At 42.4% G+C, this 11,871-nt stretch overlaps 1 protein-coding gene across 1 annotated transcript; it reads right to left on the bottom strand.

Annotated features, from left to right (window-relative positions):
* Positions 1 to 1,902: 1,902 nt before the first annotated feature.
* Positions 1,903 to 3,126, bottom strand: LOC146613164 (neurturin). The gene is made up of 2 exons (XM_085378971.1): positions 2,844 to 3,126; positions 1,903 to 2,345 (listed from the first exon to the last, which is right to left on the bottom strand). Exons 1-2 carry the CDS (start codon positions 3,124 to 3,126, stop codon positions 1,903 to 1,905), a joined length of 726 nt encoding a protein of 241 aa, XP_085235097.1.
* Positions 3,127 to 11,871: the final 8,745 nt, after the last annotated feature.

Below are 11,871 nucleotides of genomic sequence, written 5' to 3'. Positions count from 1 at the left end.
TAGTTCTTGCTGCCAAGGGTGGCACAACCACTCATTAGGTTTAGGGAGCAATTTACTTCAACATTGGGCAGGAAGGTTTGTGTAGCTTTTTTTTTTTTCCCTTTAATAAATGAAATGATCATTTAAAAACAGAATTTTCTTTTTGCTTTCACAGAGCACTGTATACAATATCATGACAGTGGCGCTGCATATTTAATCTTTATTTCTTGTAATATGATCATAAGCCAATCCTGCCTTCACCAAAGACGTCACCTTCTGTTTGAAATTTCTGCAATTATCAAGAGGATGATACATTGAAAGTTTATTGTTTTATTTATTTTCTATTTTAAATACAATCTGAGTACAGAATATTTGACACCCCCAAAATCAGTGACTTGGGAGAAACGATAAACATCCATACGTCTGAAATTATATTTATTCAGCAGTCAGTATAGAATGTAAGATAAACATTTTTGGCACAGTTTCATAATGATGATAAGCTGTCCCATTTCTGTGTGGTAATCTAAATAAATATGCAAAACCATAATTTATTTCCCAAATAAATACAATAAGAACAACAACAAAAAGATGCACCGCATCTCCATTTCACCTTCCCGGAAAAAAAAAAAGTCAAAAGGAAAAAAAACCAGACAGACATAATGTGTTTTTACTTCAGCCAGTTGCTATGGGTTCAAACCAAATAAAAATCGGCGAAGGTGAAAAAGATGCTTAATGATTCATTTCAACAGCTTTTTCTCCCCTAAAAGTCAACCAGGCAATACAACAAAGGAGGCATTTGAAGGGCCAGTGGAAGGCTGTACTGTGGGTTTTGGATTAGAAAGGTTACATGGTTTTATGGAGAGGTGCGAACATCACTTCAGATCCCAGCATCTACTTTGCCAAGTTTTTAGTTTTTCACTAAAACCATTTTTCTCTTTTACACCTGCTTCTCAAATTAGCTAATGACCGTGCAAGTGTAAACATTCACAAATGACACCCAGAGACAAAAATGAAACGGGTTATATCACCGGCAACCTGATACGTGCGATGTTTATGAATGTAACTTTGTGGATTCCCGCGCGTGTTGATTTGACTTGGTGTGTTATGGCAATTATTTGGGGAAAATAATTCCTGAAAATTATGGGTAATTGTGTATTTTAGACTGGGGTATTTTGAGAAAGTAGAACTCAAGGGAGCAGATGTGTGAAATGTTTAAATTGCTCTGTTGCTGTTATTCAACACAAATCGACATACACTGGAGTTTTTAACGTGAGCATGAAACCTGGAGCTATAGATTTGCATTAGCAAATTCTAATCAGTAACACTTTTTTCTTTTACCTGTGTAATAACACTGCAGTTAGTAACATTGCATAGAAGTAGGGAACCAAAGTCATGGCCTGTAATAACAACACGCTTTAAGCCAGATCACAAAACATTATAATCAGGCCACGAGGCTGAAGTGTCCTGTGATTAACACCGGTGGGAATGAAGTCCAGTTACAGCACTGATCTGGTCCCCTACAGCTTATAAATCATAATCTGTTTCATTTACTACTGAAATATGACATCACAAACAAAACCTTGCTACATTGTTGTTACACCACAGTTTACAGTGTTACTACATGGATAGAAAAGATAAAAACTTGTGATTTAAGCAGCCATTGTCTGCCTTTGTACATGTCAAGTCTTGGTGTCCACGTGACACTGTCTCAGCTTGTGAAGACTGATGGTCAAATGCCATAGTCTATCTGTCCAACAAAAAAAAATAAAATTATTATTTTTTTAAAAAGCTGCTTTGGAGCATCCAGGAACATATTCACATCTTCCTCTCATTGAGTTTATACTCCATAGATTTTCTGTTAACAGCAACCATGACTCTTCCATCAGAGAGAGAGAGCAGCATAAAGAAGTCCATATCTCTGGGTCATACACATCCGCAGTTCTTTGCAGATACATTGTGTATGTTCTGATAGCGGCTGGGGTTTACTGTTGTGTCCAGGATGGTAAAGTCCTCAAATGCAATCGGTCGGCAGCAGGGCTGAATGCTAACTTTGTCCCTGCGGCCCTTCTCTCTGAAGCCCACTGTCATCATGTGCTTCATGACCATGTCATAGTTTTCCCGGTGTTTATCGCATTTGCCACTGCAGTAGCGCAGCCGCACAGTCTCTTCGCTCTTATATTCGAGACCCAGTTCATTAACTTTCACATCGAGCGTCCTGACGGTGCACGACTTGGGCTTTCGGGCCCTTTTAGTCCTGCGGCCCTGGGTCTTAGCAAGCCGCCGGCTCTTCCTTCGCTTAGTTTCTAGCACAGTTCCGACCATGTGCTGAAGCTCGCCCTCGGTGAAGCTCTGCAACATCATGGTAACTGACAAAAAAAGGGGAATAAATCAACAGAAAGTGTTATTGACAGGTCATGAGGTGGGATTATCTGGTTTCTGTGTAATTTTGTGTCTAACATTTTCAACAATCAGAAGTGTCAACAGAACAGATGGCTCACACAGATAATGCACTGACGTTGGCATGGAAATCAAAGTCAGGTGCAAACAGAGGACCACAAAAATGTTATCTATCGTAACAGCAACAAACTATCCTTATCAGCGCTAGCTAAACAGAAAGTGTTTAAGTTCCACAGAGCGAGGTTTGTTGATGAATGTCTGTCACTGTTGCAATGTGAGGTAAAAAAAAGACCATCATCTTAGAGGTTGGAGATGTTCTGTGGAGAACCGGTGAACTATGACCGGTGCTAACTGACATCAGTGTGTGAACAGTTAAACCTGCTCCGTAAGCAACAGAGTCAGGTGCTGAGTGTTTTGTCGGAACCCTTTCACAAGCTTGTGAAGATGAAAACTACAGCTTATCTTACACTCTGAGAGGAAAGATTTCATGTCGTCTGTTGAGCGTTTCCTCCGATGCAGATCACCCATCTGTTGGGGCACTGGCCTTGATTCTGAGGAGGGCGATGACGATGATGGCGGTGAGGTCTTGGATGCTGATTCTAATAATGCAGACGGTCTCGACGAGGGTGAAGATGGATATTTTGTGTTAAGCTTGAACTGTCTGATGGTGGCCATGTTTCTAATGAGGATGGTGGACAGGGCTGCAGCACAGAGCATGAAGGCAAAAGTAGCACCTTTCCATAACTTCATCTTAGAACGTGGAGGAGCATTGAAACTCTGCGGAGAGAGCGAGAGAGAGGCAAAGTGTGCAACATCAGACATGTTTAAACAGTCACGCCTTCAGCCATGTACTTTTGAACTTGTCACGTTAAAGCACAGACACATCAATGTCGAAACTGCTATATCTACCACCATCACATTGCTGCGACCTTTCCACAAATCTACTTCTCTCGAGTGAGGCTTCTGCAGCGGGGCTTTTAATTTACCACCGGTTTACTTTCTCTGATTTTGCTGCCAGCTCATTCTCACTATAAGTGAGGTCACGATCTGTGAGCTCGACATCACTCGCTGACACCCAAGAATGCAGATGTGTGGGAAAGTGAAAAAAGTAGAAAAAAGGAAAAACAACACGACTGCCATTCCTTATTTGAGCTGAAGACAAACGGGATGCAACCCCTGCAAACCTGCAGAAAATAATTTATAAAAATACCTGATGAGAATGAGCATCTGAGTCGCCTCCACCCCCAATTTCTAAAACCTCCCCAAAAAACCTTTGAAAAGAGGGAAAACACATTCATTCCTTTACAATGTCTCAACCACACCTATTTGGAATTCTATGTATGATAGGACGTGCAAGCTTGTATACCCTTTTATCTTCCCTCCCTTCCAACAGATGCAGCAACACTGCAGCCACAAAACTCAATTTGGAGGACTTATGTGCCATGTTTTCTTTTTTCCCTTAATGTCAAACCACTGGTATATTTTTTTTTTTTTACAAGCCCACTGCTTTGTTCTCTTCACATCTTGTCAGCAATGAGCAAAGCATTCCCCCAGAGCCGGAAACAGTACACTGGCAGTGACTAACAGCAAATCCAGACCAGCTTTAGAAAGTGCTTTGCCAGGCCGGATTCTGCAGGGGAATGTATGCAGGCAGTCGGATTGTTTACAATGAGAAAACATGTTGCATGGTTGCCCGATATTTTATAGAAACAAAACTCTAAAATAAGTGTTTTCTCTAAAAGTCAGCAACTCCTATAGATCACAGGACAGAGACAAAAACAGTAGGAGCATTGCAGTTTTCTCATGGTGGTTGAAAATTCCCTGCACTCCTCTGCATCTGCGTGATTCGGACAACACAGATGGAAAATAGAAAGGGACTGTGCGCATGAGCTGCAGTGGTGCAAACAGCATATAAACAGGTATAACCAGTCATATCAGCCAAAGCTTGAGTCATCACTCATAATTCCATATGTGTTTGACGTGGTTCTGCACAATGAAGGGGTACGACGACAATCATTTGAAAGTCAAACATTTCACCTAGCAACCTCAATTGACACACAGTCTAAGTAAATCAAACATGGAGGTGGCGTGGTAGCTGTGGCCGAATGTTACTCACTGACTGGCCATATGTCTGACGCTTGTTTCTCGCCTGCGAAGGCCTCAGAAGTTATATATGGAGGCCTAAATGGGAACTTTCATTTTGTTTCTTTGACCCCAAACCCTAACGGCAGAGAGCTCGGTCCACCAGGCATTAACTTGTGGAATTCTCAGTTTAAATGAAGCCGTTTTCTACTCTACACAGCTAAGGATGAGAGCTTTGTTTTCCTATGCTATTAATAGGCCAATTTTGGGCAGTTATTAATCCATGGAGTTAGCGATTTCACATGGCAGAGATGCATCGGTGTCCTCAGCCTCCGTGGCTCATCCTGATAAAACAATTACCTCGTAAAGAACAGATAAGTCTTCCACTGTCTCTGCCACTGGATGGAGATTCATCATCAAGCACTGATCTCATGTCCCTGAAGACACTTTGATTGTCATAATTGCACCACTCAGAAACACATTAGTCACATCTGCAGTCAATTGGCGCCAATAAAAGTGCCAAGGATCACACTGCAGCTTGTTCAGATGTTCACGGATGATTAATCAGCACAGACATTTAATATGTGTAACTGGCCCCCACCCCTGTGGACATATATATACACTTACTGATAGAGAGAAGAGGCACCTGCGTTTTCTTGGGAGAGCAATGGATATGTAAGTGAGTAGCTGACTTCCTGAGGACAAATACTGCTTTTTTTTGTTCCCTAGCAAACAGAGAAGAGCAGTAAATGCAGAGAGGATATAGTGGAAGCCCTTAGGACTCTGTAGCAGAAGGAAAACTCATCCTCAAACAGAAGTATAAAAGTGCAGATGACTCGCAAAAACAACTAAACCAGCTCCCACACAACATGTCTGGCCCTCACAAAGCATCATGATATGCCCATGCATGCTCCAGTGTGTGCATATGAAGGCCGGTTGATTGTGTCAGGCCCAAAACAAAGGGATAAAATCTTCTATTTACGTCGAGAAAACAGTCTGAAGCCATGGAAACGGCCGGAAATGAGGATTTTGTGATTCTAGAGAGAGTGTGGGAGTGATAGCACACCTGACATTTGCTCTGGGCCATATGTCACCTGAAGAGCTACCAGCAGAGAGAAAACAGTCCCAGAAGGCTCTTAACGTGTCTGAGGCAAACCATGAAAGTGAACTGTTCATCCAGAAATGCTTAAGTCTGTCAAAGCCATTCCCGAGACATTATGTATTCTCTAACGCATGCATGCACGCATGGCGCAGTTGGAGGCCGATCTGCAGCGATCAACTGAGCTCTTGTTGATGATCTGAAAGATCGCATTCTTTCAAATGACACAATAAAATCGACGTTTTCGGGGAATAATTGGGTCAGTGGCCTTGGTGCTTCTAAGCTGGTGGTAATGTAATTATATAGCAGCATGGCACCCGTGTCAAACCCCTCCTTCTCTGGCCAGAAGGAGACACTCAACAGAATGTCACAGCCTACGGATGAAGTAGAGATCTGTCAAAATGGGGATAAGCGGCGTTTGTGGTTTTTACTTTTGAATGAAGACAGCAGATAGGGGGGCTTTCCTGTCAGCCAGTCTGGATCGAGACCAGTGAGACACGGTCATTGTGACAGAAGATCACAGAACAGCAAAAATGAAGAGCGTCTTTGTGCTGGAAAAAAAAGAAGCAGATACCAACTTCAATGTCTCACCATGCAGCAGCATTTGTTCCTATATATTCTCTAAATACAGCCTCTTCTGTTTCACCCTGTCTCCCTTTCTCTCTGTGACTCATACATACCATAAACACACACGTACAGCAGTTGCGTGGTTTCACTCTTTCCCAGTCATCTGACGCATGCTTGTCTAGAAATTTAGACAAAGTACAACCTTCAATTGTTGGCCAGACACCCACTTCACTTCTATGGTGTACACATGCTAAAATCCATCACATAAGACTAGATTATCTTTCTTATATCATCTTGCTGTTTCTTGATATCAAGAAATCTCTCCAGGTCTAACCACAGTGTGTTTGCCACTGCATAAACGTGAGGCCTGTGCCTACAGAGCACTGTTAATGCACCGTGAGTTGCGGCTTCGCTGGAGCCATGTGACTGGCTGTTTCTGTATTACTATGAACACACCCCGTAAATACCTGCACTCGTAAGATAGCAGTAGCAAACCAAAGAGTGGGAAAGGCACCTACTATGTTGCTGAAAAGAAACAACATGCTTTTTGGAGTCCTAGAGAGGCTTTGTCTTGTCTTTTCCCTCTTAAGTGACCATCAGGAGACCTGGGGACAGCTAGAGAGTGCTTGGGGAGGTAATAGGGACATATTCCAAAGATCAGGGCGGGATTAGCACTAATGCCTGCCGGCTTTATCTGCAGTCACGTGGGTTAACACCTGGCTGCAGTGTTGGTGGCAGAGCACAGGTCTCGCTCTGTGTGTGTGTCCATATTAATCCGTCAGACACCTCTAGCTCAGACACCAGCATGCAAGGTCCACAGAGAATGAGCACCTGCAGGCTCTTCCACCACTAAATCCCAACCTGCCCACAAAATGCCAGAATAATGAAGAAGCAAAGTGACAAACTTGGTGAGCCAGCTTTGTTGTGGTGGCACCAGGGTGGGCTAAGAGGTTGTAAAATAAAGTGGGATTTCAGAGCCAGGATTGGCTGTTCTATATCCGGCCCCGGTTCTAATGCAACCAAAAAAAGCCTGTGGTGTAATTTTGCTGGTAGCCACATCGGTTGGCTCGTGCTCTGTCACTCAGAGACCATGGGATAATCAAAACAAGCCTGTTCCTTGTTAGCTAGAAAGTTGATGTTCATTATTGAGCAAAAAGGGAAGCTTTTGAGCAATGCCGGAAAAGTTGTGACAATTTTTGGTCACATTCTTTGAATTTTAAACACGATTCTGGTATCCTTTTTCGTCCACTGGATTTGGGTAAGTGGCTTAAAAAGTTTCAATTTTATTTTAGAAGGCCTACTATCGGGTCCCCTGGATTAGATACGGATTAATCCAGAATCGCACAACTCATACCTATTGCTGTTAAAGCAGGATTATTGAGGAGTGAGGTGAAGGTAGATTTAAAGATGCACATTTGACACCTGTCTCAGTATTTCTGGCCTGTGCTGTTATGGGAGGAGAGAGTCCAAGTGCAGTGCAGACATTTGAATCACCCTTTTGATGTGAAGCGATTGCATTATTCTTGGCAGAGAAACACAACGTTGCCTCATTTTTTTTTTTATGTGCGTCTCAGCTACTTTCTAAAGAGTCTATCCTGGCTCTTAATCTGTCTCTGTCGGATCCTCTTTTAGCACAACAACATCACCTCTAAACCAATGTTAAACATGTTGATGTTGCTTTTACAAAAGGCTGGCGGCCATCTGGCACACACTGAATACCACTTTCGAATATGACCCACGCCAGCAAGCACAAGCAAGTACAAACATCCAAAATATGTTGAGATTTTGCATTTATTGACCATACTTTCTTTAGGCTAGCAGTGTCTGCATTATATGCATGCAGCACGTATGTACTGAGGCAATGAGGAATAGTACATGTGTTCAGCTTCCCCATCAGTTTATATGAGGAGCTTTGGGAGGTTATGAAAGTTGAACAGCTCAACTGACTTTAGGCTTAGCCGCTATCCCTCCTCTCGGAGCACAGCCAGATACAGTATAATCTCCATGTATGATATGGGCTTAGTGCAAAAGGGATCATCAGTTCAGTAAAAAATGCCAAGGATGAGTGTCATCAAGCGCCTCTATTGTGATCCTGATCTTCTTAATTATTTAAACTATTAAAGGTGCGGAAATCCCTGAAATGATTAATACAAAAAAATAATTAGCCAAATTCCCAGTTTCTTATCAAGTCTAAGTAGGGAACTAAGTTTTTTTTAAAGGAGCGTGTATTTAGAGTGCACTCATGCATTAGAATGAGGCAAACCACCATGTTGGGCAAATGACAGGCAAAGAAAAATATTCCTCCCTCGCAAAATAAACTCTTCTGAGTGTTGAGAGGTTGCAAGAAAATCAGAGTGCTAATTTATTTTTCTTTTTGCTCTTCCAACAACACGGGATACCCCCTTTTGCGACCAGTGAGCGGTTACTGCTCTGCAAGCATTTTGTGACAGGCCGTAGTGCGCTATTGTCATGTGGCTCTACCGAGGAGCCACTTATTGACACGGATAACGTGTGTTTTCTGCCACCCCAGCACTTGGAGAGCCATCTCTGTCAGCAGCACCTAACGCCTTCCTCATAAGCTGCTGGCTTAGACTAACAAAAGAAGATGTGGTGTCCTTACCGTTCGGCCGGCTAATCCAGACTTAGCTGTGTGGCGTCGTCTTCAGCTGACCTCCACAGGCGAGTGCTGGCTGGGTAAGTCCATCATCATCACAGGCGAGGAGTGAGGACAGTACTCCTGCTTGTTTTCTAAAAATCATCACAACTCCTTGTGCCTGCAAGTAGGGGAGGTGTCCTGACTTGATTCAAGCCAAGGGTGTATTATTCTTCCATCATATTTGCACTTCCATAGAAATCTTTTAAGTTGCAAAGATCAGAATCAGCATTCCTCTGAATATAAGCATGCATTTCATGGCATTCAGCCTTATCCATCCAAAAAGAGGAGAGCTGGATGTTTAGAGAAGCCACTGAGTGGTCAGTTTTACTTCAGAAAACTCATGTCTTCATGCTTCCCCATACAGAACTGGTGGTCTTCTTTGCAAACTTGAACCTTAAAATGGGAGAACAGAGCAGAACCAGGGTACGGTGGCATGTAATAAGCAGATCTTAGAGATTTCTTTACTTTTATCACATCTGTTGTGAATTTCTGTGAATTTCTGTTGCCTTATGATTATTTTTTCTCCAAGGAACAACACCGATGAAGGATAATGCACATTTCCTTACCCTTTTTTTTCCAGCAGCAGGTCTCCTCTTCAGCTCAAGCAAGAACAACTCTGCGGGTCGTGAAGATGGGTTAGGGTGAGGAGGGAGAGTGTAGTTACCGTAAGTGGAGCACAGAGCTTCTCCGATGCCTCCGAGTGCCTTCCCCTTCAACTCATGCTCCTCCTCCTCCATAGTTGTGCTTGTGGGCCGAGTCGGATTACTCCTGACATGATAATCTCTCTCCAGAAGCACTAAAGGATGCTTTGGCCTGAGTAAAGGCTTACATTTACCTTCTGCCGCAAGAGAGCGTGCCATCTTAAGCAGGCAATTGGTAATAGCCTCAAATGGGCAGATCAGTGCAGTTTAGCGGGGTCTGCTAAAACGAGTGTCTTCCAATCTTTTAGTGGGAATTAAGAAAGTTCACAATTGGTTTAAAGGGGGCTAAGACAACATAAACTCCGAGTAAACAGAATTATCACAGCAGAGGTATTTCATGATAACCCAATCTACAGCTGGCTGGAGATAAACCCATTGATGTTGTTGTTCAGGATCACATCCACACCCCCTCCAATACAGTATTTTAGCCTTGAGTGGCAAATGAGGAGCAGATGGTTGTGTTTTTGGAAGGTATCAGGCGCTCCACACTGTAATCTAAATAAATACCCTAGCCACAGGGGGAAATGCTTCAGGTGTGTGGGGTCAGCGATGTATAAACAAACGGCGATCAGTCAGGAGACAACTGAGGGGGATACGCGAAGCCTCACAGGTGCTGTCGTGGAGCGGGTTGCATTAACCTACAGGTAAACAGGATGTATGATCCAGAATCGTTTCTGGAAATAAAGCAGCACAGTAATAAAGCCAGCACACCAACAGGAAACTAATTATTTGCTAACAAATATCTCATTCTCACAACATGAGTCATTCAGATTTCCTCAGGCCAAATTATACACAAATCAAAGCTCCACAAGAGGGGTGGAGATGTGGCCAAGTGTGAAATTTCTAAGACTTAAAATTCCTTCATCGTTGCGTGGGACAAACCAAAGGAATCTTTGCCCAAAGCTTTGTGTCGTTTGTGTATCAACAGATATTATTCTAAGGTTGTTATCACAGTGACCTGAAGGGGTAGATATTTCTTTTAGCCCAAAAGTTCAGGCAACGCATTTTAACACAACCCTCAGCAACTTGGAGAAAAGCAACAGAACAAATGAAGAATGGAAAAAAGAAAACGTCTTTTCATTACAGTCGGCAGGTGCAAAATATTATTATTACACTAACTTATTTAACAGACATCTCAATAACTGGCCTGAACAGCCTATGTAAAGACATAATGACTTCCACCTAGCAGGGAATATTGTGCTTTTCCAGCCTCAAAAAGGAGCTATCTGCACACAGACATTTCCTAACATCGGACAGAAACATGCCTACTCTGTACATATTGTTCACAGATGTGTAAAGTTTTCATAGACCTGCCTCAGCTGCAGCATAAACCCAACAGCTGTTAATTGCTAAATCAAGCCAGATACAGTACGAGTGAAAGGCTTGATCTGTATACACGAAAACGTCTCGCTCAAAAAGTTACGATTACATTAGTCACGAAGACAGTCTGACACATGAGAATACTCGAGGTGGGGGGGCAACATAGCATGTTTCCAATTTCAATATGATAGAATTCCATACACGTTGTGATTGAATCTTTTCCACTAGGCGTGGATAAGTGAAGAAACACATTTTGTTTAGTTTTGGGCAAGATTTTAAGGAAGCCCTCAATCAGTAACACTATAAACAGACCATTCCAGTTGAGGTGTCATTAGAAAGGCTGGAAATAAGGCACAAATGTTGCTACTACGCACGTCTTGCACAAGACGTGGTTTGATGATTGGACAAGTAACCTTTCGCCAAATGTCATCTCGGCGAGTGGAAAACTGCTTTTTAGAGAACCAAAATCTAAACAGAAAACGATGCACTCAGACAATGAGGGCCTTTTATGAGTGTTTCATGTTGAAAGACAAGCCTTCTGTCTAAGGAAAGCGGTAAAAAGGTAAATCCATCCCTGCCAGAGAACAAATATACAATACAATTTGCAGTTGTGAGCAGACAGGCTGAGGCCCCAGAGGTGCAGAGGCCACTCAGGTTTCAAAAGAGGTGTGCACAGACTCTGAGACACTTTCATTCCAGCTCTTAAAATCCTGAGTTTGGGTTAAAAATTTAAACTTCCTGCTAAAATGTATTCAATTCAATTTAGTTTTATTTATATAGCACCTAATCACAATAACAAGGATTCAAGGTGCTTTGTATTGTAAGGTAAAGACCCTGAAATGTACTGATTTCAATGTACATGCTGCGTTTGCAGTGTGTGTGAACAAGTGTGAACGTGGCTAAATGCTGCCCCCATTTGTCAGTGGTTTATAACTACACCCCCCCCGAATGAACAAGGTCTTAACAATCAAGATGCAAACATTTAAAGAGCGTGTGCTGTTTATTGCAAAGCAAATATTTTTGCTTCTCAGCTTTTAATTCAAACATTTTTTTAAATAAATCTGTTAATG

Source organism: Diplotaxodon limnothrissa, linkage group LG18, assembly GCF_057381915.1.
Source record: "Diplotaxodon limnothrissa isolate DT_005_m linkage group LG18, D_limnothrissa_male_GT1.1, whole genome shotgun sequence".
Taxonomy (NCBI): domain Eukaryota; kingdom Metazoa; phylum Chordata; class Actinopteri; order Cichliformes; family Cichlidae; genus Diplotaxodon; species Diplotaxodon limnothrissa.
The sequence above is the reverse complement of the archived record's forward strand: the minus strand, read 5'-3'. Positions and strand labels throughout refer to the sequence as shown.

What these genes read in the sequence shown, in the direction of transcription:
- LOC146613164 (XM_085378971.1), bottom strand. Translation starts at nt 3,126, where the DNA reads ATGAAGTTATGGAAAGGTGCTACTTTTGCCTTCATGCTCTGTGCTGCA. An exon ending in GAAATCTTTCCTCTCAGAGT is followed by an intron (nt 2,346 to 2,843) that starts GTAAGATAAGCT and finishes TTTTTTTGTCAG; the next exon opens with TTACCATGATGTTGCAGAGC.